Raw genomic sequence first — 20,655 nt, forward strand, 5'->3', positions numbered from 1 at the left:
ACGCCGGCTGGGGACACGATCGACACTGGGCGGGCAGGCGAGAAGTGAGATGACATCGGACTCGGACTCAGCCCAGCGCGGTATGACAGCGCCACTAGCGCACCGAAAAGGGTGGTTACGCTGCGTGTGCATGCCAAGTCGACAGGCACACGGGGCGTCCCGTCTGGTTTGGTCAGGTCTTTCAGCGCCGCCCGTCGGTTGGCCGGCAGTCCAGTCCAATCCACCCATCGGGCTCGCTTCTTCCTCGCAAAGGCACACCCGAGCGAGCGAGCGAGCGAGCCTCGTACATACAAGAAGAGTACGAACGCAGTGGAGCAGATTGAATCCCTTGCTCGTCCCTCGATTGATTGATTGGCTTTTCTTCCCTTTTCAATGCTGCGTGGGTTGTGTGGGCAGACACGCATGATCTTGCTTCATGTTGACTGACCGCACGAATCAACACCCCCCTCCCCTCCTTGGAGAAAAAAGCACCCTTTTGTCTCGCGTCGCTTTGCCGTGCTCGCGTGCTCACCTGCCCCCTTTATTTCGTTCCGTGGCTTTGCTTGCCGGCTGCTCGCTTGCCCTGAGCGTGACCTGATCCTTTCTCGTTTCGAGTTCAGACCCTCTCTCTTTCTCTTTCTCTCTCTCCTCCCCCTCCCCCCTCTTTGCCTCATCCCCCCCCCCCTTTTCCTCGCTCGGTTCGTTGCCGTATCCCGTCGTCGTCGTCGCGCGCCATCACGACCAGCAGCGAGCCCGCCGCCCAATACTGCCATGTGAAGCACCATTTCGCACCGTCCTTACCTCCCCCCTCCTTGTCGTCGTCGCGCGCGCCGATCGGTATGGAACAACGACCCTCGGGCCGCGGGCGTGGCCTCGCCCTGCACGTCGCCTCTCGCCTTCGCGGCCTCCGACGCCTGGCACTGGCCACGGGCTCGCGCTTCACCAACTGCCGCTTCGTCTTCGCCTTGTCGATGCTCGCCGTCCTCGGCGCCAAACTGATACACATCTACACCCACCTGTCGGCCTTGGCAACCGTCTATCTGGTGCGATGGGGATACTCCTTCTTCGCGCAGGACATGGTCCTGCTCATCATCTTGCGCCTGCTTCTCGACAGCTGGCTCTTCTCCCCCCGCAGCTCGGGCTCTCTGCGATGGATTGCCTCGTGCCTCGCGTCCTTCTTCGTCGGAATCGTCATCTTCCTCAACGTCATCAACATCTGCTTCTTCGTCGTCAGCGGCTCCGAAATACATTGGCGCAACGTCGGGCTCGCTGGGGATGCTGCCGGGCGTGCGCTTCTCCTTTCCGGCCTCGTCTCGGCCCTCCTCGTCACGGGCGCCCTGATCCTGCTTTCGTGGCTCCTGCAGGACATTCTGTATGCCGTCGTGGGATTGCTGGTGGACATTGTTAGTTGGCCCATCGCCCCTCGCGCTCGCGCCCGGCTCTGCAGAACCAACTTCCAAACCTCGACCGCCGAGTACACCGAGATACCCCAAGGCGACCTCGAATCCGCCGCGAAGATCGAGGAGCAGGAAACTCCCCAACACTCCCCACGATATGCCTTCATCGACGGCGTCAAAAGCTGGCCCTGGGCCCGCATATTACACCACGCGTCGTATGCCCTGGCCGCCATCGCCCTGCTCTCGCAGGTCATCCTGTGGGCACTTCGACCTGGTGACAATTCTTTGTTGTTCATGTCGTGGACTCCGGCACTGCTCCCGTTTGTCGATTTCAAAACATCAACCGCGAATTTAGACAACGTCGTCGTACAAAACGCCACGAGCATCTACCACGGCTGGAAGGATCGGACCGCTCTTCGTGATCCGATTCCCTTCTCCTGGCTACCGGAAGACTCGATCGCAGGCTTCGAGGATTGGTACGATGGCAAAAAACATTATTCAGCAGAGGCCGACCCCCTTCGAATCTCGAACCTCGACGAAAAACTTCTCCCCGAGTTGAACAACCTGAAGGACGTGCCCATCCGGCACATCATGGCCATTGTGCTAGAAAGCACCCGGAAAGACGTCTTTCCTATCAAGAACTGGGGCATCAATGCGGCACGCCTCCGAGATTCCTGGGACGAGAAGGAATTCCCTCCCAAGGCGCTAGAACGCCTCAAGACGCTTACACCGACGGCCAAGTACCTCACGGGCGATTACGACGATCAATTTGAGCGCCCCGAGTCGGAGAGAAATGGGACAGGGCGAGGCGGCATCAATTTCAACGATGCGTACACGACATCGACCTACACTCTGAAGAGCTTGGCGGGCTCACTATGCGGTGTCATGCCCATGACGGCCGACTTCAATCTCGAATACCAGCACCACATCTACCAGCCATGTTTCCCACACATCGCAGCGGCGCTTAACACGCTCGAGCACACCGACAACGGGGGGCACGAATTCGGCGGGTACAATTGGACATCAACCTTTATGCAATCCGTTACCTTGACCTACGACAACTTCGGCCACCTGATGAAGAAGATTGGGTTTCCCGAAGAGGGCCTCATCGACAAGGAATATCTGCAGAGCGGCGCGGCCAAGTTCGGACGCGTTACCCTGCCAGATGTGAATTACTTTGGTTTTGAGGAGACGCCGCTCGAGGATTACATACGGGATCAATTCGAAACGGCCAAGAAGAACAACGGCCGCGCGTTCATCACCCACGTTACGAGCACGAGCCACCATCCGTACGCGATGCCGGAGTCGGAGGAGTATGTGCCCCTCGGCAAGGGTTTGGACGATTTGTCACACTATATTAATGCCATTGGCTACGACGATCGGTGGCTGGGCAAGATACTCGGTTTCTTGGACGATCTTGGGGTCGCAAATGAGACCTTGGTCATCTTTGTCGGCGACCACGGCTTATCGATTCCAGAGAATGACATTCTGGCCTCATATTACAATCCCAACAAAGCAAACAACCACGTCCCGCTCGTCTTCTCGCATCCGAAATTACCCCCCATTACGATCAACGACGCCGTCTCCACACAGTCAATATTGCCGACCGTGCTGGACCTGCTCATCGAGACGGGCTCCCTATCCGGCTCCGCAACGCAGGCGGCCAAGGACCTGCTGCACAACTACGAGGCTCAGTCCCTCCTTCGGCCCACGCGCCAGTCGCACCACGCGCAGCCGACGTCGGGCCTGCACTCGTCGGAGGAGGAGCTGGAGAACTGGCAGCTCACCAACATCAACCCCGGTCGCGCCATGCTGGGGGTTCGCGATGCGCGACACAAGCACTGGCGCATGGTGGTGCCGACGGTGGACAATGTCGAGTGGCGCTTCACCGACACGAAGCGAGACGACCGCGAGGCCCACCCCATCGTGGGATTCAACTTTGACATCTTCAAGAAGCAGGTTGGGGAGCAGCACGGAGACGAGGCCGCGACATGGGTGGAAGAAGGCGCTTACGTGGTGCGATGGTTTGTCGAGGAAAATAGCAGGCGTTGGCGGTATGGGCCTTACAAGGAGTAAAGTTGAACGGAACGGGTGATCATTTAGAAAGCAATAAAGCGGCCAGGCCTATAGAAGCCGGCAATTGAACATTTTGGGCATTTGAACGCTCTATGCGAAAACATTACTGTGCGCTGATCGCCCGTCTCCAGGAGGCAAACTTTCTCCGAAAATACGCTTGGCCAGGTAAAGAAAGGGGCAACATCGCTTCAGCATGGTATCAAAATGAAGACAGTTCAAAATGCGACGCAACTGAAGCCACAAGACAGCCAGCACATCCTCAATTCATCATACTCACTTAGTGGGCAGCAGCGTACAGTCTGACCCCATGACGCGGGGGCGCACATGCACCTTTGTTGTCGATGAGCCTCGAAGAAGCAAGCGCGGATGCTGCATTGCATTGCATTCAGCGTTTGACTTGACGGATTCGTGAACTATCGCAAGTTACATTACATCCTACTATATCGTGGCCTTTCCGTCGATGTCTCCCGTCGTGTTGGCACCCGTGTCTTCTGCGCCTTTTGCCGTATCTGTAACCATCTCCTGATCATGGGTGGCATCACCGTCCTTCTCCGCGCCTCCTGTTGTGTCCGTTACTGGTTCCCCAGGGTCACTTCTCACGCCCGTGTCCTTCATATCGTCCTCGGCGTCGTCTTTTGCACCTACGACGTTCTCGCACGCATCCCCTTCTTCCGCACCCGCGGCCCTATCCTTGGCCACGCCAGCTGTGTTCTTTTTACTGAAAAGATCCCAGCCCGGCACGGGGATCCGATCCAGTGACGACACCGCGGATGGCATCTGCGGCATCGACGGCATGGACACGTTCGGCATCTGGGGCATTTGAGGCATCTTGGAAGGCCACCAGGCTTTGGCCCCTTGGCCCGTCTGCTGCGCAATCTGAAAGAGGTACTGGCGGTACGTCCGTTTCCTCTCGTTGGCGTCGGTGCTCTCGTCCTCGCTTGGCACGACTAGATCGCCCTCTTCGCCGCCGCCGCCGCCCGGGAGAGGGACCATGGACGCAGCTGCGGCGATGTCGATGGGAGATTCGTCTGGCAGGTCGTCGTCGTCGTCGTCGGCGGCGGTGCTCGCCTTTTGAACTTCTTCCTCATCGTGCAGGACATTTTCCTGCTCTTTGAGGGCTTCTTCGGCCACGTGGTCCTGTTTGACTTCCTCGGGGGGTATCTCGCGGAACTTGGGGTCGTCAAACAATGGCTCGTCGCTGAGGAACCACTTCTTCACGCACTCCACTGCCTCGGTAGTCATTCTCTCGTAGGCCGCATTCTTTTCGGGCTTGAACATGGTCATGTGGGCCATGATTTCGTCTTCAGCGTCTCGCATCACATAGCGCGTGAAGAGCGGGTTGGCGACGTGATCCTCGGGCGGGACGGCGCAGAAGGTCCGCTCCGGGACAAAGTATCCGCCACGCCAGTAGCCGTTCTCTCCCAGCGAGATGTAAAAGTCTTGTATCCCGACGCCCTTCAAAGACCCCATGCGGTCGAGGCGGCGAGACAGCTCGTTTTGTTTCATCAGAGAGCCAACAAAGGTAAAGTGATCCGAGAGCCAAGCGAAGGAGTGGCCGACGTTTCCTCGGTTCACGTACGCGAGTCCCTGGCCCAGCGTCTCCATGCTCTGCCGATACCCATCGGCAACAGTATCTCTGTTGATGTTCTTCACCTTTTTCACGCCCTCCATGATGGCCTCGCGATGCATGTACGCGGCGACGCCCCCGGCGGCGATGGCGCCGACGGTCCCGGTCCGCACTGCCACGAGTTGCCACGCCTTCCACGCCGGACTACTCGACCGCGATGTCGCGGATATCGCGGCAGATCGAGTCGCGCGCTGTGTCGCGAGGCTCCTTATGCCGGCTGGCGCTGCGGCGCCGAGCGCGGTCATGACGTTGAAGACGTTGCTGACTTTCTGGTAGTTGGAGAATGCGCCGTACACGAACATGGACCTCGCGAGGCCGTTGTAGGGGGTGTCGAACGTGAGGATCCCTTGGATGAGAGGGAACGGCGGCTGGTCCGCCGTATCGGACTCGAGCCTTTCGTTGAGGGAGAGGAAGAGGGCATCGGCGGCCACGAAGCCACTGTTGATGATGTCTTGGTTGGCACAGATCACATCAATCGCTGGCAGTGCAGACGTACCCCATAGAGTGCGCGACGAGTATGACACCCACCTCCCTGTCGTCAGGAGGCCACGGCTTCTCCAGATGCGCCTTGCGGGTTTCCATGACACGTTCCTTCAGCCTGCCGGTCGTCAGCATTCAAGCGCATCGACTCAGTACTACGTTTCCAGATTACAGTTCGTACCATTCTAGGAAGGCCTGGCTGGCCTGCGCAAGCTCGCCTTTGGTCTCGTAGGTAGGGTACACGACGCTTTCGACGCGCTCGTTGGGCAGTTCGCGTGCAACTTGAAGCTTCAAGTCCTAGAACTTCGTTAACCACCAATCGTCGCCGCACGAACCTTTGCCGCGTGTCTTGACTTACATGGGGGAAATCGCGGAATGTGTCGTCATTACCCTGCACACACGCGGATCCCTTGTCAGACGACATTCATCTCGATGGCCGTTACTATACATTACCTTGAACCCATGGATGAAACAGAGGAGGAGGATGCGAGGCATATTGCCGACTGCGATGGCGGCGGTTGTCGCAACACCGAGAACGTCGGAGTATTGCAAGCCTCCAGTTGAGCTTCCTGTATTAACGCGGGGTCATGAAGAAGCCAGCAAGTCACGCACTAAAGTGAGTATAAAGTACGATGAAGGAGAAAAGCCTCATTAAACTACTAAGTTCGATAATAAAGCTACTATATTATCGCAGATGATAACTACGCATCTTCGACCGATCGCAAAAAGTTGGATATTCCAAGATTCAGACGCACCCCAGGCCGCCGAGCACTAGCTGGTGGCGAGAGGCCGCCACCAGCCAATGATGGCTGACCGGGACGTCATTAAAAACGTCACTCTTTGTTTAGCGTTAGAGAAAGCCACGACGACGCGCCAAGGACAGGTTCCCTTGATCTTCCGGCACTTTAATCAGGTCAAGCATCCCACGTGTAGCAAGCAGTACGCGAAGTTTGTCAGTCAGGTTTGAAGTGGTGAAACCACAGCGGCTAGACCCTCCCACTTCCCTACCCTCTTAGTAGCCACGCGTAGCATCACTCAACAATGGCGGAGCATTCCAGGCTATCAGAAAAAGAACCACTTGATCTCTTCACATCAAATTACATGATGATGCGGCCCAGGCTTCGATTTGAGCCAAAGTCCTCATCAGTGACCACGTTCCTCATGACCTGATGGTAATTTGCCCCCGGAGTTACGACTCCCAAAATCGCAGGCGTCGTCGTCTCTGCGCACCCAGCAATCGGCACTCTCCTCCCACAGACGGCCAGAAAGCCCAACAGCCCAAACAGAACGGCTTCCTTCGCGCTCGGATCGAGCTTCATCGGGGCATCATCAAGCTTCATAACCCTAGCCCCCGAAAACTCGGCCTGCAAGTGCCTGAGGATGTTCGGATTGTACGCTCCACCTCCGCAGATGTAGATTTCGTCAATACGCTGGCCTTCACCCAAGAGCGGCACGACAAGGCGCTTGTAGGCCCGGGCAATCGACTCTGCCGTAATTCGGGTGATGGTCGCAACTATCGCCGTAGGGGCCATCCCCAGCGCTTGCATCTCTGCGACGAGCTTCCGCGCCACGTCGTCGGAGAACAGCTCGCGGCCAGTTGTCTTGGGCAGTGGGGCTTGGAAGTAAGGCTCCGAGTTCAAGAAGCGGTCCACGAGGGCGGAGTCGATGCTGCCCTCGCCGTCTAAGCCAAGGGCTCCGTTGTGATCGTAGTGCAGCTGGCCGTTGCTGATGATTCGCATGGCGGCATCAATTAGCACGTTGCCTGGGCCCGTGTCGAAGGCCAGATAAGTCGACTCGGGCATGGCGGTCTTCAGTTTCGTTGCTGGAAGAACCGAGGCGTTACCTGACGTTGACGGGGTCAGCGTAGTCCGCGGTCGGGGTAGCACATTGTATGGCAAAGCAGGAACACAGCAAATTTCAGCAAAGGTAGGCCTACCAATCCCTCCAATGTTTTGACTGATCCTCGTCTTCTCAGGGTGTGAAAGGAGGCCTGCCTCGAAGAACCCAGCGAGCGGGGCGCCTTGTCGCCCAGCAGCAAGCTCGGCGACGCGGAAGCCACTCACTACAGTCCTGCAGCAGTGTTTAATCGCAGCGTCAGCGCGGTCTTCCATATCCTGAGCGACGCTTCTTCCTCACTTCTGAGTATCGTGTGCAATTACTGCAGGCTCGGCCATCTGCAGAGTTGATCGATGTTTTCCCTCGGGCTGGTGCCAGAGTGTTTGGCCGTGGCTGGCGATGATGTCGACCTCATCCAAATCGACACCGGAGTCACGAACGGCACGAGAAAACTCCCTTCCCAGAGCAAAGTTGAGATCGCAAATTTCGGCCAACGTGGTGCCCGCATCTGCTTGGTTCGGTCGGCATAGTCGGAGGATCTGTGCCCGAAGGTCCGGATTCACTGGCACCTCGGTGTACGACAGCAATTCGATAGCGACATCGCCAGATGAGGGCTGTGACGATATTTTACAGAGAGCCACATCGATTCCTGAGAATATGTTAATGCCTGTGAAGTGACCTTGGCAAGGGGCAATGGCATATCATTGCACCATCAAGATGCAGGCGTTACTTGCCATCAATGCTCGTCCCACAGTTCAAGCCCAGCACCTTCAACGTGACCATCTTGACGGTAGTAGACACGCGATATGCCCTTCAGCTCCGACAGCGCAGACTCGAAGTACCTCGTGGTGAACGTTGAAGGTCTTGTTGTTTGTCACTCTGGAGCCGTCATCTGAGACCCGTCAGGCGTCGCTTCATGTTCATGTTGAAGCATCCGGGTTCCGGGAATCGGAGCGGATTGCCGATCAGCAAACGATCCGCTCTTCCGGGAACTAAGTCACGTTGCGCAGATTGTGGATCAGAAGGCGTAGAGGCTGGCACATTTTCCGTCGGTTTTTCCGCTTCAGCCTGTCGGTAACATGGAACTCGCCTCAGTGCTGCTCCTTTCGTCCGTCCCCATATGCTGCTACAAGCTTCCTGGACAAATACATCAGGGCGAAATGTTTTTACGTCTCTAAATGTGGGATTTAGGATCAGTCTGAAACGAACTTAGGCACATGTTCCATATGCTGAGCCGACAAGATGTAGCTCTCCTCTCCTAGCACACCTCTACACTCAGGTTCATACCTACCATCATACCACTCAGCGGGGTTCGCATATAAAAGAACAAATCACTCTCCGCGATGCCAAATTTTCGAGGAGAGCAGCTCTCGGACGACATCTTGGCACTAGGTAGAACCGTCACAACCCCACACTGGCAGCTCTGAGGCTGCGATGTCGTCCAGGGGGTGCATGCGCTCCCCGCAAACACCGCCCGGTTCTCGCTGTCTCGCAGTTCGCCGACCCGGTTGATAATAAGCCGGCTCAGGTTGCAAAAGGCGTTTAGGCTTAACCGACATGCGTTCGGCATGATCGGTAGTAAGCTGCACCCCGGTTTTCCTCCCCCGCTCTCGCCGTTCCCCGGAGCTTGGAACGCGGGGTGTCTAGTACGAGCTAGCCCCCTGTCACAGCGTCTTGACGATCGCTGTTGAGAATTGTTTGCATTGTTTCTGGGATCGCATTTTGGCTCATAACTTACCAACTAAGTTTCCTGCGACGTCGCGAGAGTCGTGAAAGTTTTTACTGTAGCCTTTTCTCAGCAAAGTTGTTCAGTGACGATGGGGGCCAAGCTGCATCAACTGCGCATCGCCATTTGGGGCGAGGCGCCTGATAGTCCAGAAGAAAAAAAGGTACCAGCCTCAATATCCTTCATCCATCGCCGGCATGCAAGACTTGCGCAGGCCATTGTCACTAAGCTAACTCGCCTCAGCTGCTGAGGAAGATAGACTTCTTCATTCTTGTTCGTTGCCGACGCTAGAGAGGCCCGAGATCGAGTCGATCGTTAATCAAAAAGACAGACTTACTGTTGCGTCGCCTTTTTCTTCAACTACTTGGGTCAGTGTTTTCATCTGCGAAGCATTCCCCGTCTGGACGACAAGTGCTGAACGAGACAGATCGAGCTGTGCTTGCCAACGCCTACGTATCTGGCATGAGAGAAGATGTCAATCTGACCGGAAACGAATACAACCTGCTGGTGACTTGTCTATCTGGTATGTCATGTTCTTCAAAGAAGCTTCAATCGGGTTTCAAGATGCATATGTTGACTTGAGTGCAGTGGGCTGTAAGGCGACCCGTCCCCCCGATTAAACCGACCCAAAGCTCAACTGCGTAGATATTGTCGGTCAAGTTCCTCACGGCCTCATCATACAAAAGGTTGCGCCCCGGATATGGTTCCCTCTCATGACGCTTGTCTGGGCTGGGCTCACCATGGTGTGCGCGGCTTGCAACAACTTCTCCCAGCTAGCAGCGGTCCGGTTTCTACAAGGTGTGGCCGAGGCATCGACTTATAGCGGGACTCAGTACATCATTGGCAGTTGGTACAAAGGCCCAGAAGTTGGCAAACGCATCGGTCTTTTTCAGGCTTCTGGAATGGCGGGAACCATGTTTGCCGGTTAGTAGTACTCGAACTTTTTTTTTAAAGACGAAGGTGCCTTTCTTGCTGACGGCCTGGCTTCATCACAGGTCTCTTGATGACGGCCATTTGGAAAACAATGAACGGTTTGGCCGGCTTGCCAGGTTGGCGATGGGTTCGTAGACAATCCTGCGCCCGCCCGCCCAGGCAACACGCTAACTATGTGTCAAGTCTTTCATCATTGACGGCATCATCACGATCCCGGTGGCCATATTTGGCTTCGCTTTCTTCCCTGACCTGCCCGAGTCAACGAAAGCATTCTATCTCAAGCCGCATGAGCGGGAGCTTGCACTGAGTCGTCTGCCTCCAAAGAATCCAGAAGGACACAACATCGGGCTCCCTCTGTTGAAGAAGGTCCTTCTCACCCCGAACTTGTAAGGGGGCCACCATGCTGATTACGTTTTCCGACTCGCATTCCTTGCTGACTTTGTGAAGTTGGATCTTCAACATCTTCTGGATGATCGGCGGCGCGTTAGAGGCATTCTCCACGCAGACGTGCATGGTCTTGTGGATGCGCGCGTCAGGGGAGTTCACGGTGCCGCAAAACAACACCTACCCGCTGGGCATCACGGCTATAGGTCAGGCACACCTACACGCTTCTACAGGCCCTTCATCGGGGTGATTCTTGGTTGCTAACTACGATACAGGCATTGTCATGACACTGGTTACCTCTGTTGCTATTGATGGTACCGGAGTGCACGCCCCGTACGGCTTCTTTGCGTGCGGCGCGCAAATCGTCAGCTGCATCATCCTACTTTGTTGGTCGCAGGTGACCACCGGGGCCAAGATGGCCGCATACTGTACGGACAACGCACCGCTTGATTTGTGTAGACAGCCGATGTGGCGTCCGGTGCTAACCTCTACGCAGATCTTGCCGGAGTGGCGTACATGATCCAACCCGTCGTATTCACCTGGGCAAGCAAGATACTGTCCAGAGACGGCGACGATGCAGCACGTGCCATTACTCTCTACGCCATGAATGGTACGTACTCATACACCCTCGCCATCAATGGTAACACACTAGGTATACTAACGCGCCGCGGTCAGGTGCTTCATCCGTCTTGTACGCGTTCTGGGGCGTCGCCTTGTACCCGGCGACGGACGCAGGAACGGTGAGTCCAGCAATTTCCGCTAACCTTTACATTGAAGCTGTAATGATCTGACCAATCTTGCTTGTAGGGTTTTTGGAAGGGTACCATTACCATGGTTGTCGTGTCCGTCAGCCTGGCACTGTGGATCTGCGTCGTTTGGTGGCAGGACAAGAGAAGCGCAAGGGATCCTGTAGTCTCTCAGTACCTTGAGGAGAAGACGGCAGAAACCCAAATCGAACAGGCCTAGCAGGGACCCCCCGTATGACTGACCCCTTTCCCGGTGAGGGTGGTTGCGAGGGCTTGAGGGGGGAAAAAAAGGGGGGGTGGTAAGGCAGCAAGGGCAAGCTTCCCCCCTCCCCCCACAGTGGCGTTGACCATGGTTGCCAAGCGCGGGCGCTGCTATTCGCGCGGCTAAGCCCGCCGCGGGGTTGCGGGGAGACGGAGATGCAATCGTGGGGTTGGCTCCAAACGTTGAGGAACGTCCAACTTGTGTTGGAGGTTGGCTGAATGAGTGCGTGGTCAACACGCTGAAGGGGGTCCCTGCCCAACCGCAGCCTGAAGCCAACGTCCATTTACCGTGGCAGAATAGTTTATGGCTCATTAATTCTTATCTGCATTGCCGGTCAAAAGCTAGCTGCGTTGCATGGAGCGGGTTGGTTGGCGGACGGCGCAACGGCCGCATCTTCAACGCCGCCGTTTACGTTGGTCTGTTCGCATGACACTACCGCTCCAATCACCAGACCTCCCAATGCAAGCTTGACAGACCGTGTGCGCTCCAATGAACCGACACACACAGATTTCCCTTGTCAGCCGCCACTCCATTGCAGCTCGAAAAAAAGGGCCTCTCTACCAATCGCCCTTGCGCGCGCGCATGTCCACCACTTGACCCCCTTACTCGTTGTCCTTGACGTCGATGATGGTCGACTTGAACTTGCGGGCAGGAACCTTGCGGTTGAAGAGGATGTCGGCCTCGCGGTACGAGCGGTGCTTGAGCTCAGGAAGGAAGAAGTAGGCCATGATCCAGCACACGACGGCGGTGCCTCCCCAGACGTAGCCGCACTTGCCGGCGAGGTTCCATCCCGTGGGGTTGAGCAGCTGCGACGCCAGGTAGATCATGGGAATTTCCGCAACGTAGTAGGCGGCGCGTCCGACACCGGTGCTCAGCGCGCGGAGACGGACCGTGGACGTCTCGGCGATGATGGTGTAGGAGATGGGCCCGAGCGCGCCGGCGTAGACGAAGGAGATGACGATGCCCAGCACGGCCTGCGCGTAGTTGGTGCCGGAGGTCTGGGGAACGGAGGCGACGATGCCGAGGATGAAGAGCAGGGTGACGTTGACGGCGGTGCCGTAGAGGTAGATGGTTCGGCGACGGAACCACGCCGTGAGCGGCCACGACAGCGCGTTGGCGATGAACTGGAGGCACGAGTTGATCAGGTTGAGCTCAAAAGCACGGTCAGACGAGATGCCGGCCTCTGTACAAACGAAAAAAGTTAGTCACCGGTACTTCATCATCATGGGGGGGGGCGCGACGCGGGGAATTCCTCACGCTCAAAGAAGAAAGTCGCCTGGTTGGCAATCAGGTTTCCGGCAAAGTTCTGCGACGCGTACATCAAGCAAGTGATGATGGTTCGCCTCAAGTCGGTGCCCTTGAGGAGATCCATGAGCGTGGGGTTGCCACCCTGCTGAGCCTCAATCTCCACGGTACGCTCCATCATGGCCAGCGTCTGCTGGGTGTGCTCGGGCGACTTGGAGCCGAGGCGCTCGATGGAACGCTGGGCCTCCTCCTTTCGTCCACGCCTAATCAACCACCATGGCGACTCGGGCGCGAACCAGATGAGGACCAACAGCGGGGTCTGGAGAGGCAGGTTAGCTTATCACCATTCATGCATCATGAGGTGAACCAAGATGAATCCGTGCGGGCGCCTTACGGGGAAAAGCCACTGGAGAGCAAGGGGCGCTCGCCAAGCCCACTCGTCGGTCCGCGAATTGTAGCCGAGAGTCGCGGCGGCGACAATGATTCCGCCGATGGACCAACTCATCTGCAGCGTGGCCGTGCAAGCACCTCGGAGGGCGAGCGGGACGATCTCACTGGCGTAGGCGGGGGAGTTGGCAATGAAGAAACCCCAGGGAATGCCCTCGAACAGCTGTCCGACGACGAGGACGGCGAGAGATTGGGCCTGAGACAGTCCTGTTAGAAGAGATAGGGCAGAGCAGGGTAGGGACATGCCAGGGGCGACTCACAAAAAAGGAGATGAAGATGGTGGCATTCATCAGGACCAGGGCCATGATGGTGGTCCAGCGGTAACCGAAGCGGTTGGTGACGGGTCCGGCCATGAAGACACCGAGGAAGGCACCGCATTGACCAGACTGGAAGAGAGCGCTCTGCCATTTCGTCTCGATGGTGTAGCCCTCGGCGACAAGAACGCCGTATCGCTTCTGGAAGGCAGCCTGCGCGACAAAGTTGCCGTTCAAGAACATGTCGAACGATTCCATGACCTAGCCATCATCACCATCATTAGCATCATCATCGTCGGCGGCGGCGATTTCAATGCCATAAGCGCCACTAACGGCATGCGGCAGGTGCGGGTAGACGGCTGGCTGGTTTTTGGGGGCGGCGGAGGAGGAGGGGAAGAAACTCAGTTTCAGTTGCGGAAAAAACTCACAATGGTGAAGCACATGATGAATGCCCACAGGCAGGCCCAGGGATGCTCCTTGGCCGCCTCCCAGAGGCCCTGCTCGTGCTCGCGGTTCTCGCCATCGACGGCATCGTTCATGAGGTCCGCGTTGGCCAGGACCTTGGCGTTGAGCTCGACATGGCCGGCCTCGTTCTTGCTGTCGACGCGGTCGGCCTCGTGCATCTCGCCCTTGGACTCCATGGCGTTTGACGGCAGCAGGAGGAGGAGGAGGAGGAGGAGGAGGGATGTGTCTTGTCGCTTGCGATCGTCGTCGTCGTCGTCAAGTCGTTACACCAAGGCGAAGGGGGGGGGGAGGATAAGGAACACACACGGTTTAACAAAGTTCGGCGGGCTCGCACGCAGGTTATATTTCTGTCCATTGTCTCACTGCCCTCGGGCCGGCCGCGTTCGGCTCACCACTGCAGGAGGCGCATGTAGATCTTTCCATTGGCGCGCGTGGTCCCGTGGGTGAATATGAATAAGTCGTGCATCCCTGCATGGTGTCGAGCGCCATGATAGGCGCGCATCTCTTCCATCTGGAAAAAAAGGTGCAATGCGACCACGTTCGAGACCAGGGGGATCAGATCAATCACGGCCAACATTGTTCGTAGTAGCCTTGGATCCCATCCCATCCGTCTTTATCCAACCACTTGTCAAGCAAGACTCGCTCCGTCCCCCCCAAGGCAGACGCGTCGGTGGTTTCCTCCCTCTCCTTTCGTTACACGTCCTCGGTTGCCCCTTGTCATTCGGTTGGACCGCCTCTCTGCAAGGACCGGGTGTTGGTTGCGTCTGTCGTGACACCAAACGGGACATGGCCGCTCGCGGCCTAGTTCAGCCCTCTCTGTCTGGTCCGGGGTCCGAGGGCCAATTGGGCAAGGCTGTCTGGAACAGGGGGTACAGTAACCAATTTGTTACTTAGCAATGGCACCGTACAGACAAACAAAGCGGGTTGCTACAGTATACTTTCGTATGGTTACTACCAGGCTTCATTAGGGGCCAGGGTCGATTAGGGGTCGGACGGAACATGAAAGACGCCCCAAGTTCGCGCCCGCCCGCTACTGTACTGTACTAGCGAGCAAACGGAGGGACTCCCCCACGTTTGATCCAGGCCACAGATCTCACCTCAGGTGACATTAGGCATTGAGCTAATCGCTGACGGAGCTCGTGACGGCCAACGGGGACCGCACCCTTGCACCCCGCAGCCGGTATACACACAGCTCGGCCCGAATGCGTTGCAACTAATACGACACTGGGGGGGTGTGTCACCGCCTCGCTGGCGCCCGCATACCAGCCGTCACATGCTGTGCGACTTGCTCATTTGCGCCTTGTTCTGGTCGAAGCAGTTTGTCTACATTGTATAGGCCTTGTTACGCGGACCGCTGTCCAATGATCAAATAGCACTTCGTTTTGCAAGTACTATATATATACCGACTCAAAAGAGCCTCTTGGAACGCGAGGCTTGCAGGTTGGGGGCGGTCGGAGCCGCACAACGCCAAGTCAGCCAAGCCGGCCTTGAAGATCCGGGGCCGTCTGGGGGCGCCTGGCGGCAAAAAGTGGTACTTGGGGTACAGTAGTGGTTCGAAACAGTAAGAAGAAGCAACTCTTTGCCGCTGCGGGGACGAGCTGTGAGCTCAGCTTACCCTGGCAACCTGGTGGCACGTGTTGTTTTGGAATCGCCTCGCAGAACTAAACGGGATGAATGGTTGGAATTGACATCAACTACGGAAGCCTCCCTCCGCACAGTCTACCTACACATGGAATTTTCCCTTCCAAACCGCATATCCGACAGTCGATTCTTTTTTTTTAGGCCTTTCTGGGTCTTCATTCATGTGTTGAGAGCAGCAGCTGCACGAGCTCATCGTTCGGCCGCACGCGCCAGGTCGGCCAGACCCTCCTGTCTCTTGTACCTGGCATCCTGGATAACACCTGCCTGGCAGTCAGTGTTGTTCACATTTTTTTTTAAAAAAAAAATCTTCCACAGAAAATGACGCCGCCGGACCGATCATCGGCGAAGAAAAAGGGGCCAAGGCACCACTTACCGGCGTCTGCGTCGCCGGAAAAGTTTGCGGTCCACTGCACAAAGGTGCCGTTTGCAGACTTGCCCGAGGTCACGGGCCAGCAGCGGACCGTGCTCAGGATGGAGCTATAGGACACCTCGGGAGACGAGGTGATGGCGCTATAAGTAATGTAGTGGTCGATGGTCTGCGTGGGGATTCCCATGTCAGTGCCATGATTGCTCCCAATGCACGTCTATTACCACTGATGGCATGATCGTGCCGTGCCCGCAGCCCTTGCCTGCAGAACGTACGCTGTGCGCCTCTTGCTTGATCTCGACCACGGCGCCGTCCTTGAAAGTCCACTTGACGACGTCGGTCTCGTCGCTGACATCCTTGACCTCCTCGGAGCTCTTGAGGGCAGACCACCAGTCGGCAAACTTGTGCAGCTTGATGAGGTGCCAGACGGCCGAGAGCGGGGCGTTGACGACGGCGCTCTCGACGACGGACGTCGACGTGGGGATGGGGGGGGCAGGCATGGTTGCTGTGAGACGCGTCCCGGCGAGGCGAGGCGAGGTACGATTGATGTTGGTGAGAAAGCGCGACTTCGGTGGTCGACGAGTGCGATTGTAGACGTGATGCCCGAATGATGGATGTATCGCGACAAGTTTACTCTGCGACGACTCTGCAAAAAAATATTGCCTGGGGCCAAGACCAGCTAAAAACTCGAGTTCCCCGCAGTCAGCCTCTGGGCAGCATGGAGACTGGTGACGTCGACAAACGCTCACAGGCGTCTGGTTGCGCTGGAGATGGAGGCTAAACTGGACCCGGAAGAATGTCTGGCTGGCTGGCAGGCAGGCTGGCTGGCTCCACGTCCGCCACAGCTTCCACTCTGGTCAGCTCGCAGCCACAGCACGCGCCACACTTCAGCTCCTACCAATGCGGCTTTCAACGCACGGAATGAGACGACGAATGTGGCGGTGCAGGCCTCGGGGCAAGTCTCACAATTGCACCGAATATAGGCAATGCACAGTTGGCATGCCAGTGAAGGACCAATTCGTTTGGCGCACACGGTGGCCGCATTTAGATTCAATGTCTTTGTTCTCGGTTCAAAGTCCGCGTTCAGCGAAATGCAAGCCGCGCAGACGTGCCAGTTACATGTACCCTATATGACAACAAGACGTTCTTCTGCCCTCCTCTTACGCCGTTCCTGGGAAGCAAAGCACTCTGGCATTACAGTCGGCATGACTGCCGAGCAAGGTGTCAATCGTGGTGTAATCTGTGTTGCACCCCAGTTGGGGTCAAAGGGGACTGTGCCTCTGGTGATGCACCAACGTGCGCTGTCCACAGAGCGGGGCGATTGAGAGTTCTGAGGACTTTTGTCACAAAAGAAGACTTTTTCAAGGCATGACGCCGATCTATGGGACCTGTTGCTGTCCGCGGCTGGACCAGCGGCGACTCCGGCTTGTGAAGAGCTTCCAGACCGATCAAGCAGCGGGCTAAGCCCATCCGTCGGCGCACATCGACGGCGAAATGGTCAGCGCGACGGAGGCAAACAAAAGCCGCCTTACAGAGTCGCATTGTCTTCACTATAGCTCCAGAATTGTCGCCCGATGGCTCCTCGTGCGCCAGCAAGTGGCGACGACTGATTTATTCTTAGCCTGCGTAGCGCCATCATCCCGACAAACCTCATCGCAGTGACCACCCAATTCGAACACCGGATCTCCAAAGTGGCATTCATTCTTGGCCCATGACGCCGTAATATAGCAACTCGTTCCGCCCGATGATGGGTCCCATCGCATCCACATTGGGAAAGGCCTGATCAGCTTTGAGAAGGACTTGCGATAGAGGCGCGCCGCGCCGGCAGAGTACTTCGTAGGTAATGACGATTTGCGTCAGAGATGGGCCAGGTTCGTCCGTCTTACACCAAAAGAAGGGCCAAATTTAGCCCCCCGCCTTGTGTATTTTTAGGGCCCGCACGCTGAAAGACCCCTGCTGGGCTTGGCGATCGACATGCAGGAACAAGCTTCAGCCCCACCGAGATCACCAACAACAGCACTTTGGCGATGCGCTCTGAAGTCTAAATGATGGTAAGCAGGACAGACGGCCTCGGGTCCCAGCTATGATGATGGCCATGCATGACCGACGGATTTGGGCCGGGCCCAGCTATGACATGACGGCCAGTCCCAACTCCAGGGGCCACGAAGAGACATAAAAGATGGCACAAGGTCGCCATCTTTCAGAAACAAATCCTCAAGCTCATTCATCGCCTCTCATCCTCGGGGACAGTCGACACTCCGCGGCACAAAAAGAAAAAGAACATCACACTTTTTTGCTTTTGACACGCTCAGTGAGCCTCCCGCGACCATGCAACTAAAGGCACTCGCCATCTCCCTGGCGGCGGTCGTCCCGCTCGTCAGCGCCTTCCCCATCACCGGCAACGACGTCAACTGCCGCGCCAGCCCGGGCACCGACAGCAAGGTCGTCAAGACGTACGCCAAGGGCACCGACGTCAAGGTCACCTGCCAGACCAACGGCGAGAGCATCTCCGGCTCCACCATCTGGGACAAGACGGGCGACAACTGCTACGTCTCCGACTTCTATGTCAAGACGGGCTCCTCGGGCATGGTCGTTGGCGAGTGCAGCGGTGGCAGCAAGCCTCCCTCGGGCGGGTCGTCCTACAACGGCAAGATCAGCCGCAAGGAGATCCTCGAGCGCGCCAACTACTGGGTCTCGCGCCACATCCCCTACTCCATGAGCAAGACCTACCCCGACCCCCAGGGCCGCCGCTACCGCACCGACTGCTCCGGCTTCGTCTCCATGGCCCTCCACGCCAACTCCCCCGGCTACTCCACCGTCAGCCTCCCCGAGATCGCCAAGCCCATCTCCTGGAGCGACATCAAGCCCGGTGACCTCGTCGGCACGCTCGGACCCGGCACCGGTGGCGCTGCTGGCCACGTTACCCTCTTCAAGTCCTTTACCGACAATACCAAGAAGAGGTACAACACCCTCGAGTGCCGCGGCAGCGCTGGCTGCGTGGCGCATGTTCGCGACGTCGGCTGGAAGGACGGCAAGTTCACGTCCAAGCCGTACCGATACACTCGTGTCACGGACTAAGCATTTTGGTCAATTGCATTTGCATGGGTGTCGTCATCGGCATGAGTTTATAGCAAAAGTCCAGAAGGATAGAGTCGGTGGTGAAAGGTACTAGAGCTACATACAGGTCTTCCATCACAAACTCCTCCAGGAATGTACATACGACTGTATATATCTTCTCTGTTTCGAATCAAGACTGCTCAAGAGCATATCAACCCGATTTCATACTTTCTATGCTGTAAGCCGCTTTCCGTAGACAAATTTCCCTTTACACGTCAATTACAGCCTGGAAAGACTCTATTATAGCTCTTTTGGTTCCTATTGACCAAATCTTCCTAGTGTGATAATAATGTCTTCGTTGCCCCAAGGGCCAGCCACCCCTAGCCTTAGATGCCTAGTTTTACCCAATATCGAGATGCGCTTGAAGCCTTTTTCATTGGCTATAGGGCTGAAGCTATTTACAAGCTGTCTTGACACATTTCAGCCTCTATTTTCATACTTGAGTGGTATGCAATTCCAATTTTCTTTATCCTCACGTGGCAGCCAAATGCTGCATGAATATCGATATAACTAGCTACTCAGGTCAGCTATATGTGTCTCTGAACGAACGTTGATACCTGAGCACTGAGTCGCGTTAGTACACGTAGCATCAAACAAAGAGGAAAAGATTGGTTGTGATTAGCTTAACGCCGGTGCTGGGAGAGCGCATCTTGGATAGTATCCCTCCACTTGCGTAACACACATTGACTTGAAGCAGAGCGTCACAGAAGAATAGGACGCAAGAAGGGGCTCCAGTCTGCTCCTTGTAATGAAAGACAGTGCTTCACTAGAGTTTTCTCACGTACTATAAAATGCCGCCTCTGTCGCTAGAGACGCTACGTTTTACTTTCCGTCTCTCGCCCCGTCAACATTGTGTGTTAGGATAGCCAGCAGGTCCACACGTCGGTATATTACCTCTTCAGGAAGCTTCGAGAGAAAAGACGTGCTACAAGGAACGCCATTTCTATCAATGTATGTACTGCCGAGCGCAAGGGTTTTGCCGGGGGATACCTGAGAGACCATGTCGGTGGTTTCAGGATGCGATGGCACAATACAATGCTCGAAGCGGGCGACAGCGCGGACACTACTTACCGACCTGCCCGCGGCGACGTGTTGTGGATAAGGTCGTAGCGTGGATGGTTTGTGAAAGGTGTGGCATTCGGCGAGCCCGATCAAAACTCTAGTAGCGATTTGGTTCCAACTATTCGAGTATTCATTTCATTTTTTTTTCTTTTACAAAGAAGGCGTGCTTTTCCGCTTTATGTCAATGCGAGATGCCGTTTACTTGATGAAAAGCAAGACTGGCGTCGCTTCTTCTCGGCATTGTCACCAAGTGGCCAACAGTTGAGCCGCCCCAGCTTTGATATCAATACATCGGGATGTATGTATTCGCATCGTGTCACCCAAAAATCCGCGCAACATTATGCTTGACTGCTATTGAGGAGCGACCAGATGTGTATCAACTTTCCTTTAGCAGCAGCTTCTAGGTCAGCAACCGTGTCACACAGGTAGCGTTCAGTTTCGCCCTTTCGTCTGAGTTCTCAAGCTCTGTATTGTCATTTGATGGACACTGTCGCGCTCAATGTCAACTTTAAAGGTCGTGCAGGCCAGCTCCGACAAAGAGTACTGCGCAGACAGAGCACAACTACAGCACATCCACACGGGAAACGTCGGCCCGTGAGTCGGCCTTGGTC

The 20,655-nt window shown here is 56.3% G+C and overlaps 7 protein-coding genes across 7 annotated transcripts; 3 read left to right on the forward strand and 4 right to left on the reverse strand.

Moving 5' to 3' along the window:
- Positions 1-282: 282 nt before the first annotated feature.
- JDV02_002001 (uncharacterized protein) lies at positions 283-3,532 on the forward strand. The gene has a single exon (XM_047982982.1). It carries the CDS (start codon positions 819-821, stop codon positions 3,450-3,452), a length of 2,634 nt encoding a protein of 877 aa, XP_047838952.1. The 5' UTR covers positions 283-818; the 3' UTR covers positions 3,453-3,532.
- A 358-nt stretch (positions 3,533-3,890) lies between these two features.
- On the reverse strand, positions 3,891-5,983 carry JDV02_002002 (uncharacterized protein; the record flags this gene model as incomplete). Its single annotated transcript, XM_047982983.1, has 4 exons — positions 3,891-5,517; positions 5,576-5,677; positions 5,741-5,856; positions 5,918-5,983. 4 exons carry the CDS (start codon positions 5,981-5,983, stop codon positions 3,891-3,893), a joined length of 1,911 nt encoding a protein of 636 aa, XP_047838953.1.
- Positions 5,984-6,656: 673 nt separating this feature from the next.
- JDV02_002003 (uncharacterized protein) lies at positions 6,657-8,178 on the reverse strand (the record flags this gene model as incomplete). The annotated part of the gene is made up of 4 exons (XM_047982984.1): positions 6,657-7,402; positions 7,496-7,629; positions 7,696-8,044; positions 8,130-8,178. 4 exons carry the CDS (start codon positions 8,176-8,178, stop codon positions 6,657-6,659), a joined length of 1,278 nt encoding a protein of 425 aa, XP_047838954.1.
- Positions 8,179-9,583: 1,405 nt separating this feature from the next.
- Positions 9,584-11,404, forward strand: JDV02_002004 (uncharacterized protein; the record flags this gene model as incomplete). The annotated part of the gene is made up of 9 exons (XM_047982985.1): positions 9,584-9,644; positions 9,767-10,045; positions 10,117-10,181; positions 10,238-10,440; positions 10,502-10,644; positions 10,714-10,866; positions 10,935-11,048; positions 11,114-11,178; positions 11,246-11,404. The coding sequence occupies 9 exons, from the start codon at positions 9,584-9,586 to the stop codon at positions 11,402-11,404; spliced, it is 1,242 nt and encodes a 413-aa protein (XP_047838955.1).
- Positions 11,405-12,048: 644 nt separating this feature from the next.
- On the reverse strand, positions 12,049-14,033 carry JDV02_002005 (uncharacterized protein; the record flags this gene model as incomplete). The annotated part of the gene is made up of 5 exons (XM_047982986.1): positions 12,049-12,629; positions 12,704-13,010; positions 13,086-13,334; positions 13,399-13,653; positions 13,821-14,033. The coding sequence occupies 5 exons, from the start codon at positions 14,031-14,033 to the stop codon at positions 12,049-12,051; spliced, it is 1,605 nt and encodes a 534-aa protein (XP_047838956.1).
- Positions 14,034-15,518: 1,485 nt separating this feature from the next.
- On the reverse strand, positions 15,519-16,866 carry JDV02_002006 (uncharacterized protein; the record flags this gene model as incomplete). Its single annotated transcript, XM_047982987.1, has 4 exons — positions 15,519-15,758; positions 15,872-16,034; positions 16,141-16,500; positions 16,858-16,866. 4 exons carry the CDS (start codon positions 16,864-16,866, stop codon positions 15,688-15,690), a joined length of 603 nt encoding a protein of 200 aa, XP_047838957.1. The 3' UTR covers positions 15,519-15,687.
- A 1,102-nt stretch (positions 16,867-17,968) lies between these two features.
- JDV02_002007 (uncharacterized protein) lies at positions 17,969-18,944 on the forward strand. Its single transcript, XM_047982988.1, has one exon. The coding sequence runs from the start codon at positions 18,194-18,196 to the stop codon at positions 18,941-18,943; it is 750 nt and encodes a 249-aa protein (XP_047838958.1). The 5' UTR covers positions 17,969-18,193; the 3' UTR covers position 18,944.
- The last annotated feature ends 1,711 nt before the right edge of the window (positions 18,945-20,655 follow it).

Source organism: Purpureocillium takamizusanense, chromosome 2, assembly GCF_022605165.1.
Source record: "Purpureocillium takamizusanense chromosome 2, complete sequence".
NCBI lineage: Eukaryota > Fungi > Ascomycota > Sordariomycetes > Hypocreales > Ophiocordycipitaceae > Purpureocillium > Purpureocillium takamizusanense.

Coding starts and splice junctions, on each gene's coding strand:
- JDV02_002007 (XM_047982988.1), top strand. CDS start 18,194: ATGCAACTAAAGGCACTCGCCATCTCCCTGGCGGCGGTCGTCCCGCTC.
- JDV02_002001 (XM_047982982.1), top strand. CDS start 819: ATGGAACAACGACCCTCGGGCCGCGGGCGTGGCCTCGCCCTGCACGTC.